At 37.1% G+C, this 27,180-nt stretch overlaps 1 protein-coding gene across 3 annotated transcripts in view; it reads left to right on the top strand.

Annotated features, from left to right (window-relative positions):
• The window catches only part of BS14A (BET1P/SFT1P-like protein 14A), a 166,736-nt gene that overhangs the window by 40,969 nt on the left and 98,587 nt on the right, over window positions 1-27,180 (top strand). The window contains exons 2-3 of one of the 3 annotated variants that reach the window (XM_089425207.1): window positions 1,228-1,337; window positions 20,090-20,240. In XM_089425207.1, coding sequence (XP_089281333.1) covers window positions 1,306-1,337; window positions 20,090-20,240 — 183 coding nt within the window. In that variant the 5' untranslated portion in view covers window positions 1,228-1,305. Of the gene's footprint in view, window positions 1-1,227; window positions 1,338-17,844; window positions 18,124-20,089; window positions 20,241-27,180 lie in introns of those variants that run through there. The other 2 variants (XM_089425217.1, XM_089425213.1) reach the window with 2 other exon arrangements.

Here is a 27,180-nt window from a genome sequence, read left to right as displayed (position 1 = left end):
GCAAAAGTGAGTTAATCTAATGAAATGCAAAGGTCATTTGCATTACTGAATTAGATAAATTTCAGTTGTTAATCTCGAGTGAAGTTAAGATGATTAAATTGTTAATCACTGTGGAGATTTGGGATATGGATTATTTAATAACTCAAAGTTATCAAAGGAATGTTAGGCTAGGGGAGAAGACACATAGTGAGGATAGTGAGGATCTCAGGGATTGGGTGGAGAAGGACATCAATCCAAGTGTGCAGATTCGAGAGGAAGAGAGCAAGGGGCGACAATAGAGAGATCTAGCAGCCAAAAAGCAAAGGACACATTTATGGGCAGATTTGCAGCAAAGAAAGCATCTGTACAGGGGCACAAGGCAGCCATACAACAAAGGGCAGGTTGCAGAAGGCAGCAGGCTGCTACATGTGTGATGGGCAACAAGCAAATTGGCCTGTACATGCTGCGTAAGGACAAGTGTGTGGCCAAGAGGTTTGCAGGCGGTACAGACCATATGGATGAGGTTGAAGTGGGTTTTTCTTAGTGTTCCACGGGGACTCCCCCCCCCCCCCCCCAAAGGGGTCTAGTTTCCTCGCTCCCCCGCGCTTTGGGGACTTGGGGACGAGTAGGGGACGTTTCCACACGCTCCCAAAAATGAGGAAACTCAGGGGGACGTGCGAGGGGGTCGTTTCCCTTTCCTGAGGGGGCATTTCCGAAAAGGGGGACAAGGGGGGTCGTTTCTTGTCTACATCTTCCACTGCTAATGTTTTGGAGGTTGATAATATGACAGGGTGTAAGATTTCAACATCAAGTCGTATCCTGATCTCACATATGTAGAGCACGTTTTGTTGCAGGATGAAGAAACGACTCAACCCTGTCACTAATAAGTAATAAGTAATATAATTGTTAATATTTTTAGATACCAGAGTCTCCAAGGTATAAGTACAGGCACCACCCTCATATTCTTTAAATAACGTCACTAGCATTCCTATATCGCTGGAAAACACCGTATTTTGATCACTCCAAATATATATACATAAACTCCAAGATGTGCGTATTTGTTTGACGAGATGTGCGTATTCGTTTGACGAAATGGTGTACGAAATTTTCATATAGAATGTATATACATGTTGGAAGAAAGTGGTTGACTGAAGACGCTTCCTTCTCAGCATTATATTTGTATTTTTGATGACTTTATAGATACAGCGATTTCTGTCGCTGACTTAATATATGTGTCTGGTTTAGCAGAATTGTCGAGATCTCTGGAGATTTGAAATGAATATAATTATGCTATTAAGCAGCAGCTGTTCTTGAAAGTTTGAAGCAATGCCCGATCAGACTGCATGGCCTTTAATCCCGTAAGAAGCTAAGGATTTCGAGGGAATATTGCTGTGGCTTGTGAGAAAAATTGTATTGCTAAGCGGCTTATCCTTAATTTCACACCGTGCTTTATAAACTTGTTCTTGCAGGTCTAAAAGAAAACATTAGATTTGATTGTTATGGGTAAAATTGGGATTGAATTTTGTAATAGATTGTTTAGTTTAAGTGGTTTGGTTTGGTTTGGTGAATTTTGTAATAGATTGTTTAGTTTATGATGTATGATTATAAATTAGAATTTTAAATTTATATGATATTAGAAATTTAGATAATGATATTCATATTAATGATCATGCTTTGCAGCTTTTCAATTCAAACCCAATTGTCATAGTGGACTCAATTAATAAATTATATTTTATATTTATAAGTTTTTAAGACCGTGATGCTCACCCACGTTTCCTAAAAAATGGTGGGGAGCTTTTGCATAGGCCGCTCCCGCGCCTCCTCGCTCCCTCGCCCCCTCGTCTCGGAACCTTGGTGGAACATTGGTTTTTCTCTACTGGAAAATTCAGGTTTTGCTGTTTGTAATTTTTCCTTAGTGGACATTTAATTTCCCAGGGCAGGAAGTCCTTGTATGCTGTAAAACTTGTGTAAATGAACAACATATTTGAAGGGGATGCTTTTCTGTGTTCATGTGTATGAGATTGGTCAATTTTGCTTCTGCTGTTGATATTTATTTTACCTGTTAAAAATTCCAGCAGTGCTTTTATTCAGTAGAATTGCAGTAAATTAAATTTACGGCAAGTGGATTGACTAAGTAGTAAATTTTGCTATTAGCTGGGCTTAGTAAAATTTACATGCATAACCTAATTTCCTTTTCTTAAAGACATCTATTGAGGTAATTCCTATCATAATCAAATATTAAAGCCACACTTATGTAACATGCTCTTTATCACATTCATAACATTGGATATTCTGGTGTGTTATACTCAACAGCCCTTCTTAATGCTACAATTATATCTATTAAAGCCATGCCTTTATGACATTCATTACAATGGATATACTAGTGTGTTATATACCCAACATCCCCTCTTAATGCTACAATTATAACAATTAAAGCTTGATTGACAACAACAACATAAAAGAAAGACTTTTTCTTAAGCAACTTCTCCCCTCTATGGATCTTGAATCTTGCAGGTAACTCCATTATGATGTCTGATCATCAGGGTAGAATTCCCTGGTTCCTGAGTTTTAAATTCTCATGTTCCTAAATTCCTCAAATTCCCGAATTCTATGAATTCTCAAGTTCTCGGATTTATCAAGTTCCCAAGCTCTCCAATTATTGAAATTCTCAAATTCAAGGATTTTCTTGATTTTTTCCTGTATCGAAGATTTGACCACTCAAAACAATCAATCAATTTACTAGGCTGTGTAGGTTCTGGTTCATTGCCTTTGACTATTCACCATAATTTTTACTTGTTAAATGCATTTGAATCTTTATTTTCCATGCATGAAAATCATATCCATCGAATTATTCCAAAGGGATTTCCATTCTGAAATGCTTCAAAAAAGCTTCTTATATGTTGGGAAATTTCAGGACTAAAGAATACCTTTAAAATGCTGTTGGATAAATCAATGTATCAGAGTCTGTGCTCTTTATCACTGGGTAGCTTAGGAGATACACATATGGGTTGTAATTCTTTTGCACTGTCATTGGTAAGCGCTGGCTTGATCGTGTGGGCACATAGAAGTGGCGGCTTCTTTCTTTATGCCAGATGGACTAGTGGCTTCCTTTAGTGGTAGTTATGACCAACAGAGGTATGAAGGACTGGTGGCTGGCCTTTTTCTTCTTGTGGTTGTGACAGTTTATCACAGATTTGCGTGATAGTTTTCCTTGGTGACTCTCTTCACTGCTTTCTTCCCCTTAGCAACCAATCCCGTAGAATTCTTATTTCTGGCTTCTACTTCCTTGATGTGATGACTTACAGCGGCTCTTCTAGTCGCGTCTTGTGGCAGCCCTTTCTTCCTGAACACAACCAATGGTTGTTCTGTCTCTTTGATTAATACTCATGACTTTGCCTTTCAGCTGTGTTCTTTTTTTCAGCTTCAAAACTTTGAAATGGCTGCAGTCACTTTGTTTCTTTTTAAACCTTCTCCTCTCACAGAATCACAAACACAACTTTCTTCTCCCAGCAATGCAGGTGTCCTCCTCACAACAATATGGATGCTGTTTTCACCTTGAAATTAGTTTGAACTTCTTCACCAACATTGGATTCCAATATTTCTAGAATCATAGGGTTTTTTTTATCACTCTTATATTGTTTTAGGACGTTGCTTGAAACCTTTGAAATGACAGCGGTGGCTTTGTTTCTTTTTAAACCTTTACTTTCACAGCAACACAAACATAACTTTCTTCTCACAAAAATATGACACAATTTACACCTTGAAATTAGTTTGACCTTATTCACAAACTCTGGATTCCAGTATTTCCAATCTCATAGGGTTTGGTATCGCTCTTATACTGTGCTATGAAATCAACTATGCACCGTATATGAAATAGGAACAAAAGATATGAAAATGAGTATTTTTATTAATGGTGGAGTCATCAAGTGCATTGACGTTAATCCTCTTTTACTGAGCTAGTAGGCAGTTGCATAACCTAATTGCCTTTCTTCATGACATCTATTAAACTAATACATATCATAATTAGATATCAATGCCACTTATGTAACATATTTTCATTATGTTTCATTATTACATTAGATAGATTGGAGCTTTATACTCCAAGATAGCTTGTAGCCAAAAGCCTATTAGTGATGACATATATGCACAATAACAACAATGTAAAAGGAACTCACATACAAGTAAACAAGCAAGGAGACAAATATGCAAGGACAATAGAAGAATGATCAGAACTAAACACATTTATATTCTATATTGTATTATTTATTTGTACAAGTACAGAACTGTCAGATACTGATCATATTTGACCAAGTTTCTTAGGGTTACAACATAGTATATATTTTTGTAGGAGTGAATTATTTACAATGAGAAAGGAGAAATACAAAAGGAACAACAAACTACAAATATAGAGTCAAACTAAGCCTCTTAAGACTTATACTCTGAAGCTTGCTATGAATTTTATGAACAATCTAGTGTGAAAGCACCTTGATACTGATAGGCACCTCAATGCCAAATAAGATGCCAAATAATGGATAATAATCACTGGCTAAAGGAATTTCCCTCTCATGTCAAGCTAGGCAGGCAAATCTTTCTCACCTAAGAGAATAGCCTTTATTTTTCTTTATTAACAATGGCTGTAGTAGCTGTAGAACAAGTGTCAATGCAACAGTGTGTGTAGCTTCATATTTTTGATTACAGATAGTACATAAGAGGATGCAGTTGAATGGAATATTGTTTGATGTTCCAGTTGAATGTGGATTGTTGAAGGGCTATATAGATTTTGATGTTAGGGATTAAATTCATATATGGTGTTATTAGAACAATCCTGGATCTTGGTTATGGCTAAGGTTGAGATAGTCATCTTTATGTGGTCATAATGCCTCTTTTTTTGAGAGGGCACCCTACTTCTCGAGTGTGTGATCATTTCATAATCTTCATCTTATGACCTATTTCTCTAACAATATGGGGTTTCTCTCTATCTTTTGCTGTTTTCCATGTAAAATTCCAACATTCCAGAACTGAGATAATGGAAAAGGGGACAAATTGTGGCTTTTGTTGTTTTGAAACATTTTTCAAGTGAAGTGAATTGGATTTGAAGCAAATAAAGCTGAATAAGTTCCTAATTTCTGATTTTTTTTGGCTTATTTTGTCAAATTTGGTAAATATGGGTAGGAGAGAATCTGCCTCTCAGTTTGCTTTGGGGGCAGTTTGGATTATATAGATTTGGTCCATTTTTTTTCTTCAAATAGAATCCGTTTATGAAAGGTAAAGTAAAAAAATATGCTACTGAACCAATATCACTTTCCTGTTCTCCCATTGCATATTCTACAAAATTGTGACTTAATCAGAATTTAACTTTGAACTCTTTATGTTCTTGGGTATAGCCTACACAGCATTTGACAAATGTCAAAACTATTTACCAAATGCATACAATATGCAAAGAAAAGAAATATATTTAAGTGCCTTCCTTCTTTGCTTGCATGAACTAAAAGCAAATGCTAGATTTGGTTCTTCTATCCACTGAAGGCTCAACTTCTTGTTTCTTTCATTAACATTCTTTTTCCTTATCCCTTGCTTTGTGTTTCTCTTCCTTCTCATTCAATTCTTTTCCTTTTCTCATGTTCATTTTTATCCTTGAGTTTACCATTTTATTTAATTAATTTGCTACCTTTATTTGATAAAATTCAACTTTTCATTCAGAAAACTCTTCCTTTGCAATGCTTTCATTCTGTTGCCTTCTGCCCTGAAGATTGTTAATTTTTCTTAGGGCTATATTGTTCTTTGCTTTGATAATTGCATTGCTTCATTTTCTTATTAAATTCACCCCATAACATTATAACATTATTACAACATATGCAATTATGTAGAAAGAACAACAATATCGGTAATACTGCGGAACAGTAACATGAACAACAAAAGAAAAGCATGCATATAAAGAGACACCAAGATTGGTCGGAGACCAGGGGGAAAGTCCCACAAGGGGGAAAACCTGGAATTCTTCTTCTTCTTCTATTAGATTTCATCAATTGTTCATCTCAGAAATAAAGTACATCATCATGAGACATCATATACATATCAGGCCTCCAAAGTCAGTTCACAATTTCATTTGTGAACTGACTTAAACAAAGTACAAGAGAGTAACTATTAGAACTTTACACCAGCCATAGAGACACTGAAATCACTGTCAACTATACAGTCATTGTAATATCATTAATTCTATCATGCTAATACTGTTACTAGGGTTTCACTTGAGTCTTCAGAAGTGCTGTAGGATAGGATGGAAACCTTTGATATTGCAATACATACATGACGCCATACTGCTGTGCTGCACACATCTGCACTGACATGCCAATGAAGTCATAAGAAAACATACATTGAGGATGCAATGACCTAAACATAGAGAAGCATAACAATGCTGAGACTATATATTGCTGGGTTGAGATAAGGATTTGCACTTGCATCGACTTCCGATCATATTGATTGTGTTACAACGAAACCATAATAAAAACGCTGAGCCATAACAACTGTGCTGAGACCATACATATGAGCCATACCGAATAACGTGTCCATACACTGAGCCGAGACTGTGATATATGAGCCATGCCTATGATATATATAATGTGACCATACACATGAGCCAACTGTGCTGAGACCATACACATATATACAACGTAATATATAGATGCCATAGTCATAAAAACAAAGGATGCGATGCCACTGTCATTAATGATACATTATTTCGGTGCCATAGATACAGTGACTACAAGTGCGATGCGATTGGAAGATATACAACACAGAGACGAGTGTGCAGATCTCAGATTTGAACAAAGGCGTTTGAGCGAATTACACAGACCATCTTTTTGTGTCACTGATATGAGAGATGCGACCCCTTTCTCTTCGTTGTGACTGTTGCAGGTCATCCTTAGAGTGCGATCGGAGTTGAGGTGAGCATCCCATGAAATGAGCCGCATATATGAGTTGCAGAGATGTGCTATTGCAAACCCTAAAATAATATGGACTTATGTAGTGACACCTAGTGATGCGAACCATATGACTGAGATGCCATACGAGCTCGAGCAAAGAATTATTCGAACCACGTAGTGAACCCTTTAAACGATAGACGAATCATTATCTCTCATGTAATACACTTGATCGTGCTTTCAAGGATCTTTATTTATATTGAAATAATGGAATATCTTTTGGTGCCCAATCGTAACCCTTATTATGCTGACTTTGTAATTTTGGAGAGATAATAAAACTTGAATTTCTTTTTCAATTATATTTTCCTTTTAATTAAAGGTTTGCCCAAATATATATATATATATATATATATATTTCCATTTGCTTCCTTGAGTAATATTAAATAAGCCAATTACTAATTTTCCTTGATCGATTTGGATTCTTCCTTGGGGCTTTTGGGCTTCTTCTAGGGCTATGGGGAAATTCATCCCATAGCTGCCCAAATTTCAGTAAAGATGAGTGGTGAGTTCACTAGAAACACATTGCTGAAAAATATTTTATGCAACAAGAACCAAAAAAACGATCACATTAAGGCTTTCTTTTTATTACAAAAGCTTTTGGCAATTTTTTTTTATAGATATTTGGCCCTTTTGTATTATTTTCCTATGTGCTTGTAACATACTCTACAAAATTGAATTTACTTTGATGTCTCTCAATAACTACGTTCCACCAAGGCTCTGGGACGGGGGGATGTGGGTGGGGAAAGACACATAGGGGGGATATGTGGGAGTACCCTCAAATTTTAGGGAAATTTAGGGGGGAAGGGGGGATGTTGGACATATTGAAGTACATAATGAAATACATTGATCCATACTCATCATTCATATTGATACATGCATCATTCATCCATACACCACGAGATTCAGTAATGAAATACATCGATCCATATTCATCATTCTAGAATCTACATTGATTTAAAAGTTTAATTCATAGCTCATTTGGTTACATTTGTAGAAGGAACGCCTCGCTGGGCCCTACCGCAAGCTTCACCTGCTCCAATATGGGCCTTACACTATCACTAAGGCTGTAGGGGACAATTATTCCGAGCTCAACATTCCTCCATTCCTTGGCCTACATGTAGTGTTCAATGTGGATTGCCTTCGACCATACTTTCCACCATTACTGGACACATCAGACATTGTAGAACAACTCAGACCAACAAAGTTAAACCAAGAATGCATGGAACAGGGCACAACTGATTGAATCATGGACACACAGATCACGAATACTCACCAATAGAATATCCAAATATATCAGATTGTCAAAGCTCGCCAACTCCTCTAGTAAGACAAGTGGCTCACTAGGGACCAAGTTCAACAAAAGTTTCCCCATCTCATGGAGGCCCTCAACGCAATGGGGACCATTGCTTCTTAAGGGGGGAGGATTGATTGAGGTGGATATTGGTGGCCACCCTCCTATTCCACTTGGACCCCCACCATTGTTTATATCAGTTTTTCAGTTTCCTTAATTGTAGCACAATTTACTATTTTTCGCAGTTTTATGGGCCTTGAACTTCTGTAGCCGTTTTGAGGCCCTAAACGATGTTTTTTTTGGAAAACGAGAAAACATGGCCCATTAACTAATGTTTATAGTCGAAAGTTGTATTCCTTGGATATATATTTCTAACGAGGTATTGTGAGCGTCAAACGGAGATCGTATGCCAAAGTTACGACCCCATAAAGTTGATGTACCAACCTACCCGAACAGGGCCCATAGTTTTGGTGCTTCATCTCTCAGGGTTAGGTTTTTGGATGTTTAGGGTTTTCCATTATTTCTCAATAATAAATATGCATTTGAGCCTTATTGTAACACAGTTCAGAGGCATGTAGCTGTCACATCTCTTCTAAGATATAAGCTACCATCGCTCGAGATAGTTTCTTTCCATTTTTGTATGTAAGCGTATCTCAGTTCTTTGATATTAATGAAATGAAGTTTTATTTTTGCTACATCTTTGTGTTTATGTGTATATATGTATTTTGTTGCGTTCGTGCATAAGTATGGATCAATAAATGGCACTATTGCAATATGAAGAACATTGTTCAATGCTACATTTTGACAAACATATCCTAATGTCGCGATGTGACAAACTTTTGATGTCATTTGTGACAAACATATCCTAATGTCAAAATGTGAGAAACTTTACCTGATGTTGTAATGTGCCAAACATAACCCAACATCACATGGTTTAAACCTAATAATGTCTCAATGTTACAAACATAGCCCAATGACAATTTGATGAACATAACCCAATGGAGGAATGTGACAAACACAACCCAATATAAATGAGTCGAATGTGCGTTAATGTCGCAATGTGACACGCGGTCCAACCACGATCAACCATGTTGGTCAATCATTAATCACAATAATCTATAGTAAGTCATAAATAACATGGCTAATTGTGGCCAACCATGGTCTTCCTTGGCCAACTATGTTTAACCATAGTTAACAAAGTCTTCAAAAATGCAATAAGTTGAACATAGCCCAATGTCATAATGTGATAACATAGTCTTATCATGGTTAACCATGTGCAAACATTCTCAAGAATGGTCAAACATGTAGTCATCCATGCTCAACCATAGTCAACCATAGTCAACCATAAAACATGGACAACCATCATCAAGCATGGTTAAACCATGGTCAAACACTATGTCACATGGTTTGAGTTCGAATTCGAGTTTGACAACGATTAAGTTCTATTCGAATTCGAATTTTCCGATCAGGTTCGAATGAGGTTCGGCATTAGGTTTGACTATACATATTTTTCAATATATATATATATATATATATATATATATATATATATATATATATATATATATATATATATATATATATATCTATATATGACCTCGGTCTAATGGAGCAGGAATAACCTTGTATAATGGACGTTGCAAAGATTGAAGGATTAGACATTCTCGGCATATCTGTTTTAGCATACAAATCTACCTAGACATATCACAATTGCATAGCTAGTGATCTCGACATACCTGTGAGGATCTCAGCTGAATGGAGTAGCAAAGATCTAGGACAAAGGCAAAGTGTTAATGGATCTCGCATAGCAGGCTTGGCATTAAGGCCTCGGTGATACTCCTGTAGAAGTCTAGACTCTAGACAAAGAACAACAATGATAGAACCTCTCTCTCGGCCTAATAAGATTGATGTTAGACGTTGTCTCAATCTCACACACACACACATATATATACTACAATTGTGGCACAATAACAACGCAAAAATGATCATTCTCGGAGGATACAATCCCTGCATAACAAAGAGCCATAGTAACCATTACAGTCTCGGAATAAATGAGACAGTAAGGACCTCAGTATAGTGAGGAATAGTATCTCATCTCGGTGAATCTATTTCTTAACAGTCAATGTATATATATATGTAATGGAAAGATCTTCGGGTCCCTCACTATCTTTACATGATCTCACTGTCTCGGTGTAAGAAAGATCACAATGATCCTGCAGTCATGGAATACACTCTCGCATGATCACAGTCAACATGATGGTCTAGAGTACAGTGATGAAGGTAGGATAAAACAACTATCATGGCTGTTATAATGAAGTTCTCAGTGCATCATTAAAAAAATCGAACCTTAAAAAATTCGTTAAAATTCGCCTTCAGGTTCGTTTAGGTTCGAGTTCGTTCAAGTTCGACTTGAGGTTCGAATTTCAGGGTCGGCGAACCTGAACGAATTTCAAATTTTTTTTTTCAGGTTCGCCAAATTTCGAACTTGAACCTTCAGGTTCGCCGAACCTTGTGACATAGGTCAAACATAGTCAATCATGGTCAACCATGGTCATTCATGGCCAAACATAGTTAACATGGTCAATCATAATCTATAATAGTCAACTATGATTTATCATTAAAAAAATGGTCAAACATGGGAAAAAAATGGACATCCATGTTCAAAAATGGTTGACCATATTCAAAATGATCAAACCATGGTTATATATTATCAACATGGTCAACCATAGTTAATCATGGTTTGACATAAGTAATATGGTTAAATATAGTGCATCATAATCTTTCATAGTAAATTATAGTTAAATGTGGATCACCATGGTCAAACATGGTCCACCATATTCAACATGGTCATCCATTGTCAACATGGTCAAACGTGGTTTACCATATGAAACATGATCAACTATGGTCAATCACAATATTTCATGGTTAGTCATGATCTTTCATAACCAATCATTATATTTCATAAGCAATAATAATTTCTCATAATTGAGCATAATGAACTATGTTCAATCATGGTCAACCATAGTGACAATGGTTGACCATGGAAAACCATGGTCACCTATTGTCAAACATGGTGGGCCATGGTCATCCATCGTCAACATGGCCAAATATGGTTGACCATGGGCATTCATTGTTAACATGGCCAAATATGGTTGATCATGGCCATCCATTGTTAACATGGCCAAATATGGTTGACCATGGACTACCATAGGCAATATGGTTAATCATAATATTTCATAGTCATTTATAGTTAAACGTGGCTAACCATTGTCACCTATAGTTTCCATGTGACAAACATAACCTAACATTGCAATGTGTCATATATTACCCAATGTCGCATGCGACAAACATTGACCAACATGAAAATGTGAGAAACATTACCCAACGAATGTGAAAACTATGATGTCAAAACACAATGAACATTGCTCAAACATATTAATAAAAGATGTCGATATATGCCACCAACACAATACGACAAACATTGTTGAATGTCACAATGTGACAAAACCTTTGCTCAACTTCATTTGTGACAAACACATCTCCACGTAGTAATGTGACAAACTTTTCCCAATATTGTAATGTGCCAAACATAACCTAACATCATAATGGGTCAAACATAATCTACTTTCTCAATGTGACAAACATATCCCAACATCATAATATGATGAAGACAACCCTATGGAGGAATATGGAAAACATATCCCAACACATAAATGAGTCAAACATGTTTTAATGTCACAACATGACGCACATAGTCCAACCATGACCAAATATGTTTTCATGGTCATCCATCATTAATCATAGTAAACCATAGTAAGTCATAAAAAACATGGGAAACCATGGTTGTCCCTAACCAATTATGGTAAACCATGGTCAACTTATTGTCCAACAATGCAATGAGTCAAACATATCCCAACATCACATGTGATTAACAAAGTCTAGTCATTGTTAACCATGGAAAACATGCTCTGCAATGGTCAAGCATGGTTAACCATAGTGAACCATAAAGAAGATACAAAACCATTGTCAAGCATGGTCAACCATAGTAAAAATGGTTGACCCATTGTCAAACATGCTCAACATGGCCAACCTTAGTCAACATAGTTAAAATAGTCAAACATAGTTTACCATGACAAACCATAGTTAATGTGGTCAACCATAATCTATGATAGTTGATTATGGTCTACTGTGAACAACCATGGTCAAACATAGTCAACCATGGTCCACCATGGTCAAACATGGACATCCATGGTAGACCATATTCGACATGGTCAACCATAGTCAACCATGGTATACCATAGGTAACATGATCAACCACGGTCAATCATAATCTTTCATAGTCAATTATAGTTAGACGTGGACCACCATGGTTGACCATATGCAACATGGTTAACCATTGTAAAAAATGGTTGACCAAGGGTTGACACGGTCATCCATTTTTTAATATGGTCAAACATGGTCAACCATGTTCAATCATGGTAAGTCATAATTTTTCATAGTTAATTATAACTAAACATGGGAAACCATGGTCACCCATAGTCAACCATATGTTGACCATAACAAGCCCTCATCGACCATAACTTGAGTGCATTTAATCATAGTCAACCATAGTAAGCCAAAGTAAACTATAGTTAACAATGATCAATCATAATCTATCATGGTCAATCATGATATTTTATAATCAATCACAATATTTCATAAGAAATCATAATCTTTCGTTAGCCATAATCAACTATGGCTAACCATGGACAACCATGGTCACCCATAATCAACCACATGTTGACCATAATAAATCATAATCAATCATAACTTAAACATGTTTAATCATAGTCAACCATGGTTTACTAACAAAACCACATTAGAAGTGGTTGATATACACCGATCAATGCCATCACATTTTTCAAGATGAAAAGTGGTGTCGATTGACATATATCATTCATGTTTATTGTGGTTGTGTTAGTCTCAAACAAAATAGTCCAAGTTGTCCATTAAGCCCATAGAAAGAGTGAACTATTAATATTAACATTTTCATTTAACTATGTTGTGAAGTATTATTTTATCCCATCCTCTTTTCTTTTCAGTTATTTGGAAAAAAAAACTTAATAAAGGCTTAATCTGTTAAGGTAACCCAATTCCCTCAGTTAAAAAAAGTGCTTCATAGCTGTCTAGAGGTATGAAGGAGCCTTCCCTTGCATCCAAATCCATGTCTTTGTTATTTTATCTGGCAATATGCACAAAATCACAAGCCTGAAGTCACAAGTGTAGTGTTTCTCCTTAGAGCTCGAACCAGTGAAACCTCAACAAAATGTGATTTTGGGATGCTTTGCTAGCAATGGCGTCAAACGCCATTGCAAAGTCACCATAGACTGTAATCTAGGTCAGACAAAGATAGTAAGCAAAGTTGAATACCATTAATTGCTTTTGGACACTCATGGATGATATTTTGTGTTGGAAAATATGGTAGCCATGGTTGGTATTTTCATCTTGAAAAATAAATGGAAATTTGAATTTTTAAATTTGCCTCCAAAATTTATTAGGTCGGCTAGGACGCTAAGAGGCACTCATTCGACTCCCACTTGAAGGCTATATAAAGGAGATCAGTTCTCCTCATTTGGACACATCACATTATGTCTTATGCATCTTTGATCCAGCGAAATTACCGGAGGGCCAAAATTTCAGTGGGCCGAAATCCTAGGGTGGGCCGAAATTTTAGGAGCGCGAATTTTGACGTGGCACTTGATCATGATTTTGGTTACTGGTTTGGCTATTATCTTGCTATCATTAGAATTTGGAATCTCTCGCATAAGGAAATACTTTTCTGGGTTTTCCCCTTGTGGGTTTTGCCCTGGCTGTGAGCCTTATTTCTGTGTCTCTTATGTCTTTGTCTTATGGTTGCTTTACTGCTCTTTCATGTTTATTAGTTGATGTTTTTCTTCTGTATAATTTCCTAATTGATATTGAATTTAATGCTAAGTGAAACTAATGTTTAATTAATCATTGAAGTAGTTATCAGGTGAAGAAAAACTTAATACTAGCAGGTACCCTAGAAATTCACCGTGGTATCAGAGCTATGGTTCGATAAGCAGTTCGAAGAACAATTGAGATATGGTAAAAAATTCTGAAGTTGTGACATGATATGCGAAGTTCCCAAGGCATAAAAAAATCTCTGTGACATGGTATTCAAAAAGGTCCGAATTACCTCAGATCAAATTGCTTTGGTTTTGTAGATGGTGATCGGGATCTCTGAGGTCTATAAAAAGAATTCGAAGTCTGCTCCATCTTGTCCGAGGTTCTGTGAACATTATGTCTTTGATCCGAGGAGATCTGAATTGGTATCTCTTAACTGTGTAAGGAGCTCACACGTCTATGTGGTGGAAGGCTTAATACTATTGAAAGGTGATGGTCTGAGCTCCCTAAAATTGAAGCCTCCCTCCCCGAGCATTATTTGATTTTTATTGATCTTAATAAGATGATCCGAACCTCTGTAATCTTCAAGAAGTGACTAAGACCTAGGATTGTAATAACACTTATATGAAAGTATGCGAGTTCTGTGGTAGTCAAGTCCATCTCTGTGATTTTAAGTGAGCCTCTATACTTAGTTATGCAAGCAAATCTCTCTTCTTGTGACTTGTACAAGCCTATTTGAAGATTATTCCCTGCACTATGATCTGATTCAAATATGATTGCTCAACCAAAGGCTGTGAAGAAAGGCTCAAGTTCTGAGTTTGAATCCCTCTATCCAAAGGCCGAAGTCTGTGGTAATCTTTTTTTTTTTTAACCTATCCACTCTCTCGTATGAAGGTCAGAAATCTTACAAGGTCAGATTACTACAAGTTAGAAATCTAGAAGTTTGGTGGATATGTTACTACAAGACAACAACAATTATAAGGATAATGCTGTGGCTACCTCTTTATTCTGTCCAAGCTGTAGATTACCCTTTGTGTAATTGATCCAGGCATCTGAGGATCCAAACTTCTTGAGGGATTAATTCTCTGTGGTATGCGAGCTCCTGTGAGCTTCTGATTAAGAAGGAAATTTGCGGAACTAAGGCACTTGTAGCTCTGTGCGAAACTAAAGTTCAAATATGTGCGGTTCTGAGGCTTCAATAGCAATAAGCATATTATTTTCAAGTATGACCATAGGTCTAAGGTTCAATCAAGCTCAAGATCCCTCATGAAATGAAGGTAATTTTTGAAGCTTCTAGTCCTACATTTGAACTCTTTGAGGTTCTCAAGTTCTGAAGAATCATGTGTTATCTTTGAAATGCCATAAAGAAGTCAAGGACCCTGGAAGGATATTAATCTAAGCCCAATAACCCAATAATTAATAAAATCTACCAAATTTGAAGAAGACTGCTCAAACTGACCTTCTTTTTATATAAAGGAAGGATGAAATCCTGTGAAAGTAGGCCAACCTCTGCAAGGAAACCAACCTGTCTGATCTAAATAACTTATTACCTTTTTGAGGAGATTATAATCAAAGGTATGTTAAAATGTTTAAAGGCTTAGATATCCATCTAATTTTTTCTTTATGGTTTATTCTACCCATTGGAGCAATCACAGTGATGAATGCCAAGATGCCTGTGTTAAATAAGATCTGGAAGGTTCTTACATGATATTGCTGTTATAGTAATAGAAGATTTCTCTCGATCATGGCAATATATATTTATAAAGATGTTAAGTCATATCAAGAGCAAAATACTTTTTCTACACTGAAAGGTTGAGACTTGTTGAGTTTACAACAACAATGGTTTGGAAGTCCAATGTTTTGAATGTTTTTGGGTTTGTAAAACCTTTGGACTATTGATATCGAAGATAATGAAGTTGGAAAATAAATGCAAGGATGTCAAGGCTCCTTCATTGTTGTGGAATTAAGATAAGACTGCAAATTCTAGGTTTTGGAAAATTGAAAGTTTTTGTTTATGTAATTTGTGGGCTAAGCCCCTAGGACTAACCTTTCATAATGTTGATATTGGAAAATCAAGTTGGATGAAGTTGGAAAAGTTTGAAGGTTGAATCTAGGGTTTGTAAAACCTAGACAAACTTTAAATTATTAAGGTTCGATGTCAAAACCCTAGTAAAACAGACTGCAAACGCTATCAAAGCAAAAGGGTTGGAAATGAAAGCCTAAGGCTTATGAACTCAAAGATTGTTTGCTGCTATTGAAAGAAGTAACATGATGAAAGAAGGCAATGACATTGCTGAGAATTTGAGGCTTTATAAACTTGAAAATATATTAGGGTTTGATGTTATAACCCTAGTTGTTCGAATTGCAAACCCTTGCCAATAGCTGTTAACCCTACCTTTTTATAAATGATTGAGAAAATGTTTGGTTTATGAATTGACTGCTAAAAGATCTGACATCTTGATGTTGAGGCTGATTTGCAAGTTGGACTCTAAAAGGAATCAAGACCAAGAGGGAGTTGTCTTGATCTCAAAGATAAGTATCTTGTGTTTCTTTTGTTATTCCAGTTAATATTGACATTGGATTGTTTATGATTTGTAAAATACTAGGTTGAGTTTGGTGAAGAAAATCTAAGTCTAATGAACCTAACCCTAATTCCTTGTTGATGATATGAACTTGTTGATAATGATGTGGATTTGTTGATAATGCGGACTCATGATGTGGATTCGTTAATGATATAGAATTCTTGATGATGTGGATGTGAACTCTTTATTGATGTTGATGTAGACTCCCTGAAGATGTGGATGATGGATTCTTTGATGATGTGAACACTTTGATGCTGATATGGACTTCTTGATGTTGCGGGTGATGACATGGACTCCTTGATGATGTTGATGTGGACTCCATAATGATGAATGATGCGTACTCTATGGTACTCTATGATGTTGAGGATGATAAGTACTTCTTGCTGATAATGATGTATGACTCATTGATCACGTGGATGATGTTATTAGACTCCTTGATGCTTACTCTTTGATGATGATGATGATCTAGATGATGATGATGTGGACTCGATGATGATGTTGATGATGATAATGTGGACTTGTTGATGGTGAATTGGACTAGACTCTTTTATAATGATGATTTGTTGATGATGTAGACTCCTTGATGGTGATGATGATATGAACCCGGTGATAATGTAGATTCCTTGATGATGATGATAATGTGGAATTATTGATGATGTAGGCTCCTTGATGATGATGATAATGTGGAATTATTGACGATGTAGGCTCCTTGATGATGATGATATGAACTCGGTGATAATGTAGACGCCTCAACGTTGATGATGATGATGTGGAATCATTGTTGATGTAGACTCCTTGATATGATGATGATGATATGGACTCCTTGATGACTTGTACTCATTGAACTATTTGTTGATGATGAAAACTCCTTAATGATAATGTGGATTCCTTGGTGACATGGACTCCTTGATGAAGGTAGGGACTCCTTGATGTGATGAGATTGACTTGATCAGAGAAGGCTAAGATCAAGAGGGAGCTAACATACTCTCAAGAGATGAGTATTATCTTGATTGTTTTTATTGAAATTTGATTATTTCATTATCAGTTTCTTGCCTTTCTTGGTTGTTCTTGTTCTTCCATAAACTCCTACTGAGGATTGCAGGTACATAATGAAGACTACCAAGATGTGGCAATCGTTGGAAATTTCAGAAGAACAATGTGACAAGAAGACTCATGATAAGCTCTATACTCAAAGGGAACAAACAAGATCAACTTGATTGAAGCATGTTTCTATGAAGATGGCTAGATGTTTTGAAGATCGATGTTGTTCTAAATATGTTAAAGATGAGCCAGTGATTTTTCTATATAGAAGATTTCCGTGTAAGAGGGAGTTGCTTCTGTAAAGACATGAGCCTGATGATATCTTTGGCACAATGGGCTGCAGGTCTATTGACATCTCTCTGATGAATGATTTGAAGAAGCTGCAAGACTTTGATATCGAATCGGTTGATTCTCTGATTGGTTCGTTGATGTATTTGATGATGTTTGTTTTTATTGAAGTCTATGGTTATTTGCTTGATTCGATTATGGTTTGAAGGATCCTACTATGATTGTTGATGCTTGCTTCTGTGAGAAGCCACTTGTTATTTGCTGGATTCGATTATGGTCTGCTAGATTCTACTATGATTGTTGATGCCTACTTCTGTGAGAAGCCACTTGTTATTTGCTAGATTTGATTATGGTCTGTTGAATTCTACTATGGTTGTTGATGCTTGCTTCTGTGAGAAGCCACTTATTGTCTGCTAAACTCTACTATGGTTGTCGATGGTTGCTTCCGTGAGAAACCATTACTGAAGTCGATTATTTATGAGAGAAGCCTCCGTTGAAGCTGAATGAACAAGTTGAATGCCATTGTTTGCTGAAAAGATCCACCATGGCTACATTTTTGATAATGAACTGGTTGTTGATGTGAAGAAAATTACATAGCATCATGATTCCTCCTGTAGGCTGTGTTCCGTGAGACCTTGTGGTCCAGGAGATGTATTGTTGATTTCTCCTTGAGGTTGTGTGGCGTGAGACCTTGTGGTCAAGGATATGTATTGGTGATTCCTCCTGTAGCCTGTGTGTCGTGAGACTTTGTGGTCTGGGAGATGTATTGTTGATTCCTCCTGTAGGCTGTGTGCCGTGAGAGTCGAGACCTTGCGGTCCGGGGATGTATTGTTGATTCCTCTTGTAGGGTGTGTGTCGTGAGATTTTATGCTTCGGGAGATGTATTCTTGGTTCCTCCCTTAGGCTGTGTGTTGTGAGACCTTGTGGTCGGGGAGATGATTTGAGATGGATGCTATGTATCTTTCCTTATGATGAGATTGATGATCTCTCCCTTAGGCTGTGGGCTATGAAACCTATGATTGATTGGGGAGATTGATCTTGATAGAGAGAGAGAGAGATTTGTATTTGTGATCTCTTCCTTAGGCTGTGGGTTGTGAGAGAGAGAATGAAAAGTACATCCTTGGCTAAGAGGGAGTGTTGGAAAATATGGTAGGATGGTTGGTATTTTCATGTTCAAAAAGAAATGGAAATTTGAATTTTTAAATTTGCCTCCAAATCTATTAGGTCGGCATTTTTTAATTTGCCTCCAAATTTATTAGGTCGGCTGGGCCCCTAAGAGGCACCCATTTGACCCCCACTTGTAGGCTATATAAAGGAGATCAATTCTTCTCATTTGGACACATCACATAATGTCTCGTGCATCTCTGATCCAGCGAAATTACAGGAGGGCCGAAATTTCAGGAGGAGGCCGCAATTCTAGGAATGGCTGAAATATCAGGAACTTGATCATGGTTTTGGTTACTGGTTTGGCTATTATCTTGCTATCATTATTTTCTGATGTATTGATGAATTTGGAACTCTCTCTCTCGCATAAGGAAAGACTTTTCTGGGTTTTCCCCGTGTGGGTTTGCCTTGGCTGTGAGCCTAATTTCTGTGTCTCTTCTGTCTTTGTTTTATGGTTACTTTACTGCTCTTTCATGTTTATTAGTTGATGATTTTCTTCTGTATAACTGCCTAAATGATATTGAATTTAATGCTAAGTGAAACTAATGTGTAATTGATCATTGAAGTAATTAGGTGAAGAAAAACTTAATTCTAGCTGGTACCCTAGAAATTGAACATTTTGAATGTATTCTTCATTTCAACTGCTTATTTAACACATGGTTCATTATTATGCTGCTATGTGTCATCATTCGGTGGCTGCCATTTTTTTCGCTTCTTTCCTAAGCAAAACTAACTTTTGATGATGCATATAATATGAAGTTGAACTTGAAATAAAAATATTGCTCATGGAATGCAATACATATACCCATGTTCTTGAGAGTGAATATTTCATTTAACCTTTTCCTTTTGCCTTTCAGGGATTATCGTACGAGTCGAAATGCATTGTTTGATGGAATAGAAGAGGGTGGGCTTAGAGCATCCTCTTCTTTTGCCACCCATGAAATTGCTGAGCACGACAATGAACATGCTGTCGATGGACTTCAGGACAGAGTTAGCATACTGAAGCGGGTATGCAGTCATTTATCCAGTTCCTTCTATTCCCATGCTTCTGAATGTGGCTTGGAATTGGTGTCAAGAAGATGGGAAAAGTAGATCCCTTTGATAGGTTGCTATTGTCATTATTCTGTCAATTTTTTATTTGCAAAAAATGGACAAATTTTCACCTCTAAAATATTAGCTTTTTATTGCGCAGATGAAAAGTAATTTCTGTGAAATTGACCAAGAGGTGTATAAGAAAATGTTTATACAATTGGGATTTCAGTATTTGCCTTAACTTTTAATAGTCTGGGCTGAATATAATATTAAGGTCCCAACACTGTGACTGTCTTGGGAAAATTCCTTAGTATTCTATCGGACAATAAAATCATTTGCCATTCTAAGTTACATTTTTGTTTTTTCCCTTGGTTAAGTGCTTGTATCTAATATGTTGCATGAGTTTTCAGAACAGGGAATGGAGAACTCACCCCCAATTGTTTTAGGGGATGACGGGTTGGGGATGATAATCATATATATATATATATATATATCTAGAGAGAGAGAGAGAGAGAGAGAGAGAGAGAGAGATGGACCTAGAAAACTGCACTGAAAGAAACTGTATACATATGGACCAAAACAACTGCACTGAAAGAAACTGTGACCTGCACTTACAGATTCACTGGTGACAAGTCACAGAGGCTTACATTTTGAGGTTAGAGTCAAATCAAGGTTGAGATTTGCAAATGTAATAAGCCAAAACACTTATTAAACATTCCATTTGAAGTCCATGAAAAATCACCACAAGCTTATCTACACGATTCACATTTAAGCTCTTCGTTATGGTTCATCGATACCACGTAGCCCTGTACACATGCCGAAGTTCTCCCCAACAAATCATTCAAAGAAAATGCTGGATGGTATCACCATCAATAGTTATAACTAAGAAAGTTAAGTAAACTATAATCACCTCTTTAGGACTAGGTGAGCCTTGTGGGATGTTAATACAATATTTCTAACCTAGTGACAAAGGAGTACCCTTATTGTGGTGCACAAATGGTTACATAGTTACCACTAACTAAGAGTATGGAAAATTGTATGGAAGGGTATAAATAAGAACGATGGCTGGAGGTGAACATGGTTTAACTATACAAATTGTTAGCTATGCTTCTTGGGGCACATGTTCTATTTTTATGGACTTCACAACTTATTGCAGTAAAGACAAGACATTTATCTATGGAACTCTTCTTGTTTTCTTTTGGCAAGCCTATCACAATAATCTCTTTTTGATTGAAGAAGAATAAAAGGATATGTGCTATTTTAGAGTCTTGTCGATGTTGAAAATACCAAAATTCCGAGAGAGTATCTTGTTGATTTAGGCATTTGTAAACTCTTCCTTGCCAAGCCTTTTCTCTTCAGAAATCTCCACATCTGCAACATTCTCTATCTCGGCCTACAAGCTTACCTACCTCAGTCTGTGCTTCTGAAACCCTATTTTATCGCTAATGGCTTGTACGACTTCTTACTTTCCCTCTTGACACCCACTTGAGCCCTCACAACTCGCACAAGTCCCTTTTCCCTTGCTTTCCCATCTGTTGCTTTCGCATCAGCTTGTCTACCCTTGTCGGCTTGCTCGTGTTTGTATAACTCTACAACAATGTTGGCTTTGGAGGGTCACAAATCAACCCTAGCCTCTCGAGTTGACCTTGAGTTGATTGATTACCAAATGTGCTAAAGGTTAGCCCCGGCATCAATCTACACCTAAAATGGCCATGGATCTCAACCAGTGATATGCAATTCTTGTAGAAATTCCTACACTCTTTGACAAAAACAGAAATTTCACCTCTTTAACTAGAGGTTCCCCGGATTTTAGCCCCTGTGAACTTTCAACCTTAGGTCTGTTATGAAGTAGAGTATAAATAGCAGCGGAAAGAGAACAATATTTTGCTTTCTAACAGCCCGAACTTCTATGCAATTCAAGGTGAAGAGATACTAAACAACCTGGATAAGTTTCAACCCTCTAGTGCAACTTGTCCCACATAAATCAGATCTGATAATTCACTTTTATCGTACGTATAACAGCAGTAAAACAACGTTTATAGCAGTAGCAAAACAGCCCATAGACTCTTTAATGGTGATGTCAAATTACTTAATAATTGCCCTTTTACTTTTTCAAATCATCAAAACTTATATAACTGTAATTAACAATACATGAAGGAAGAACATATGTTGCTGAAATTCAAATCTGGAAAATGCCCAAGTCTTGGACTGCTGAAAACGTCATTTATATGCTCAAGAGACAGTATGTGTACATGCCATCGCCTTCTCTCAAGGTCAGTACAAGTACACTAGCTCTCCAAAACCCTCGGCATGGAGAACATGAAAACTGTAGCTCAACCAAGGAGCTCCAATATGTGAGTATTGCTTCAGCAAATCCTCTGAGGCGAGATGTTCCTTTTTCTTTTTCTTTTCCCAGAAAACTAGCAATTCTAAATAGGCATTTATGATAGAGAGATTCACCCTTTGTAACTATAACGATTCTTGTAGTTCCACACTCTCCCTCCTTGCCCCCACCCAAGGCCACAGAACTCCTAAAACTCCCTTCTTTTGCTTTCCTCTTGACCTACTTGCCTCCTTCAACTTGTGCATCTTAGCACATCTTTGCAACAACATCGAATTTGTTGGGCATGTATTGCCCCTAGCCTCACAAGTTGGCCTTGAGTTGGTTGATTACTACTTGCAATAGAGGTCAGGCCCAACTCCATCACACAGTAGAACATTTGCAAATCTCCCTCAATGATTTGCAATTAAAACTAGGCATTTGTGATCCACATAGACCTTGATTGACATAATTGTTTTGAAAAGCATACAAGCACGATTGATGAAGTAGGAACACAAGTTGGGATGCAGACTACAATGTTGGGTGATATGGAGATTAAACCCCAAAACCTATATTGGTTTCCTCCTCCAATCGAACCACCACCTCTTTGATAACAAACTTGCTGAAGGAGGAATACTTGTGGTTGTAACATATCAAAACCTTGATAATAACATTAGAGGATCTCATAAGAACTGATTGAAGCAAATAGAACATCATTTAATGTATGGAAGACAAGATTGAGGAAGTTGAGCTAGATAACCAACAATTGAAACATTGTATATTCATAAAGTAACTAGGAGACCGTCTAATATAAAAAAAGGATTTATCAGATGGGGAGATTATGGAGGACTTCAAATTCCTTGAAAAGACAAAATTGATCATGAATGGGGTTAAAAAAATTGAGACAATGTTTAAGGAGCAAATCAAAACTTTTCCAAAACATGGGCAAAAATGCTAGGCATACAATTAGGAGCCGTAAACCCATAAATTTGCCCCTTACAAATTTGGAGGGTTAAAGAGTAGCATAATGCATTAGACTGGAGTTTTAGAGACAGACGCACATACCTGTTGGGGGTATAGCTCCTAGGGAGATTGGTTGTAGGATGAATACAATGACGACTCAAGAACGTTTTTACACATAGTGGAAAGAGTTACTATTTTTAGCAGGTTCCCTACTTTGTAGGAGGCAAAGTTCTAGGGATTGTACAACAATATTGATCACATACTTAGAATCCTTATGTGCTTGGGATTTCAGTGAGGCTTCTCTGGGTGACATGCATGGATCTTCCTAACTTTTAGTAGGTTTTGTTCAGAGACTTGCATGTCAGAGATAAAATTGAGTATGATGAGCTCTACTTACAGGTGACATGTGGCACTTTCTATTTTTAACAATACTTGCATGTCGATTTTGATCATGGATTTGGATTCCTTATTGAAAGATGAATCCAATGATATGGTTTCATGAGATTTCGAGTACTTTCTATTTTGAATAGTAATCGCATGTTAAGTCTAATTACTTTGGACTCCCCATCAAGTTCGGAGTCTGATGAGGGTGGTTTTGTTAGAATTCGATATATTTCTATTTTGAGCTGTCTTTGCATGGTAGTAATTGTTTTACAAAACGGCCGAATCGACTCCGACTCGGCCGAGTCGAACCGAGTCAAAGGCCTGGGGAGTGACTCGGCCAGCTACCCGGTTCGGTTGACCGAGTCACATATGACTCGGCCGAGTCATCCAATGACTCGGCCGAGTCATATGTGACTCGGTCAACCCGGCCGGGTAGCTGGCCGAGTCACTCCCCAAATCACAATATAAGTGTTATTACTGAAGGTGAAGATTTGCTGAAGGTGTATAGTGTTATTACTGTTGCCAAAGTTTCACGGTCATAGTCACATATCAAAGTAAAGGTTGTCTCGTTGTCAATACTAATAGGTCACTGTCTCACAATATAGAAGTCACTGGTGTCAAATTTCAATAGGGTGACTGCTAGTGCTAATGCTGTCACATACCAAGGGCATTGTGATGTCATGTAGATCAATGGTATTGTCTAAAGGTAATGTCAACATGAACATCCAGTCATACATCCATGCAATGCATCTATATCATGTCAACTTTATTATATACTACCATACTATTGATAGTGTCATTGTCACTGTACTCAGAACTTACTCCTGTAGAGTTGTAGTGACTGTGAAACCAGGGTATTGATAGTGACTACGGTAGAGTCAATATTTAGACCTAAACCTTCACATGTGATGGATCAAAAGTTACAGAAGAGAAGGCTGCATCTTCTGTCTATCACAGTATGGACAATAATGTTTATGAAAATACTCATATCAACAATACAAACCCTTTCAGAAATTCTGATCAAGGATCCAAAGATCAATGCACATTTATGTGCTCCACCACCATACTGTTACCAAGACTTCTTCAATCACCTTAATGCTGCAAACAATAGGACTGGTTAATTGTGTAACTTTTACATGCTGCTGTAGGATGAAGAGTCACCAACAAAACTGTTAATGCAAACATTGTCATAACCTCAATAGAACTCATACTTAGCATGTGCAATGAACATGGAGATTCAAGCATTTTATGTGACTGCTCAAGATTATAGTTCCAGGTAGCTTCAATGGAGCCACAGATACTTCATAATACATATGTGGTCTAGAAGAAAGGGCCAAGCACCTTCAATAAATTCCAAAACTGTCTTCACCCACTGTGTGTTTGGAAACATGAATGAAAATCTTTAAAATTATGTTTAAAATATTTAAAATTATGTTTTTTAATAAAAAAATAAATATTTAATGTATTTTTTACAACGACCGAGTCATTGAAATCGAGCCGGCCGAGTCATTACCGAGTCGGAGTCGGAGTCGATCCTCGGCCGAGTCGGAGTCGTAAAACATTGGGTAGTATTGACAATATATTTGGTTTCCCCAATAGATTCTAAGTCTAATGAGTATAATATTGTGGACGTGGTTAGGGTTCCCCATATCTATTTCAAATAGTTTCTATTTTTTCCATTTTAAGGGGCATTGCTATTTTTGGCATCTCTATTTATATCAGGGTGATGTGGTAGTATGAGAGGTTAACACATGGTAGAAAATGGAAAGGACAAGTGGTAATATTTTAGACGAGTCTTCGGTGAGGTGGCAAAGCACATGGGTGTGACATGGCAATAAAGACAATTCATTTTCCTCCACTATATTTTTCTCTCTCCTAGCGAGTTTTGGTCTCCTTCTTTCTCCCTTATTCCCACCCCTTTTTTATCTCCTATTTTCCTTCCATCTTTCACTCTTTTTCTTCCTAGAATCCTACATTAACTCCAAGTTTCACCGCACCCTTTCCTCGACATAAAACATGTTTTTTCCCTCGACAAATCGAATTCCCAAAATTATATCAATTCGAATTTACTAAAATTTGATTGAGGAAAATAAGCTAGCTTGAATTGTTTGAAATAATATTGGACAACTCGACCTATGCTAAAAGAGCCTGAACGATATTTTTATCTCACGACAAATTAGAGTCACTTTAGTTAAATTCAAGCAAGGGCCACTTAGCTAGATTTTCTTCTCAAGTTCGAGCTTAGTTGACTCAACCATGTGTATTGATGACCAATTATGGAGAATTTTACCTCCTTTTCTCACTTGTACAAATTGAATGGGGAAAACATTATAATTATAAGGGGAAGATCAAGCTTAAAAATCAAATTATATTGAGCAAGGAAGCATTAGTACTCTCTTGTCTTCATCGTTATTCTCTCTTCTCTTTTCTAGCTTTTGCTTTCTTGTGTCAAAATATCATCATCTTTAATTTTGTAATAGCCAGCTTGGTTTGGGAAGGCTCTTGGAATTTTCAGGATAAAGCTTAATTTTGATTGTTGAAAATAGTAGCGAGAGAAGGTCTCTCTTTTGTGCTTGTGCCTTAGCTAGAGAGACCAAGACCAATCTTCCTTTTACCATGGACGAGTTCGTGGAGTTAGTAAATTCATGCGCAGAGTTGGAAAATCAGTTAAGTGGATCTCCAAGTGCTAGTTCGAGTTTGGAAGAGAATGAAATTGGGAGCTTCAGTCTTAATTGAAGCAGGGGCAAGTTTAACTAGCAGTTTGACTTAATTAATGAGTCAATCACAACTCGTGTTCTAAATTCGTACTTGCCAGATTAGCATGGTTCAAATTGATAAAAGGAAGGCGAAGGCACAAGTTTAATCAATTGTTTTGTGTACGAGGTTGTGAGACAAAGCAAGCTCACGAGATTGTGAGAAAGAAAGTCTTGATTGCGAAGCGGAGGATTGTGTCCTAAAGAATAGGAGCACAAATGCGCTAGAATTTAGGGGCATAGATTGTGCGCAGGTGTGTGGAGTTGGGGTCCTAAATAATAGGAGTTGATGTGAGCATAGAAATAGGGGCCAAGTGCACTACAAAATAGGAGATTTTGTGTGCTAGGAGATAGGCCCAAGCACGCTAATAAATAGGGTCAGAAGTGTGCTAGCTAATAGGATATTAGTGCAAGGATTAATGTAGCATAAAAACTATGCTGAAACACAAAACACTGATAGCTTGTAGTGCTGAAACACGAAGATTGGTAGCTCGAA

Source organism: Pinus tabuliformis, chromosome 6 (genome assembly GCF_031772625.1).
Source record: "Pinus tabuliformis cultivar Carrire ecotype Pingquan chromosome 6, CPIR1, whole genome shotgun sequence".
Taxonomy (NCBI): Eukaryota; Viridiplantae; Streptophyta; class Pinopsida; order Pinales; family Pinaceae; genus Pinus; species Pinus tabuliformis.
Note: the sequence above shows the minus strand (reverse complement) of the source record. Positions and strands in the feature narration are given on the sequence as shown.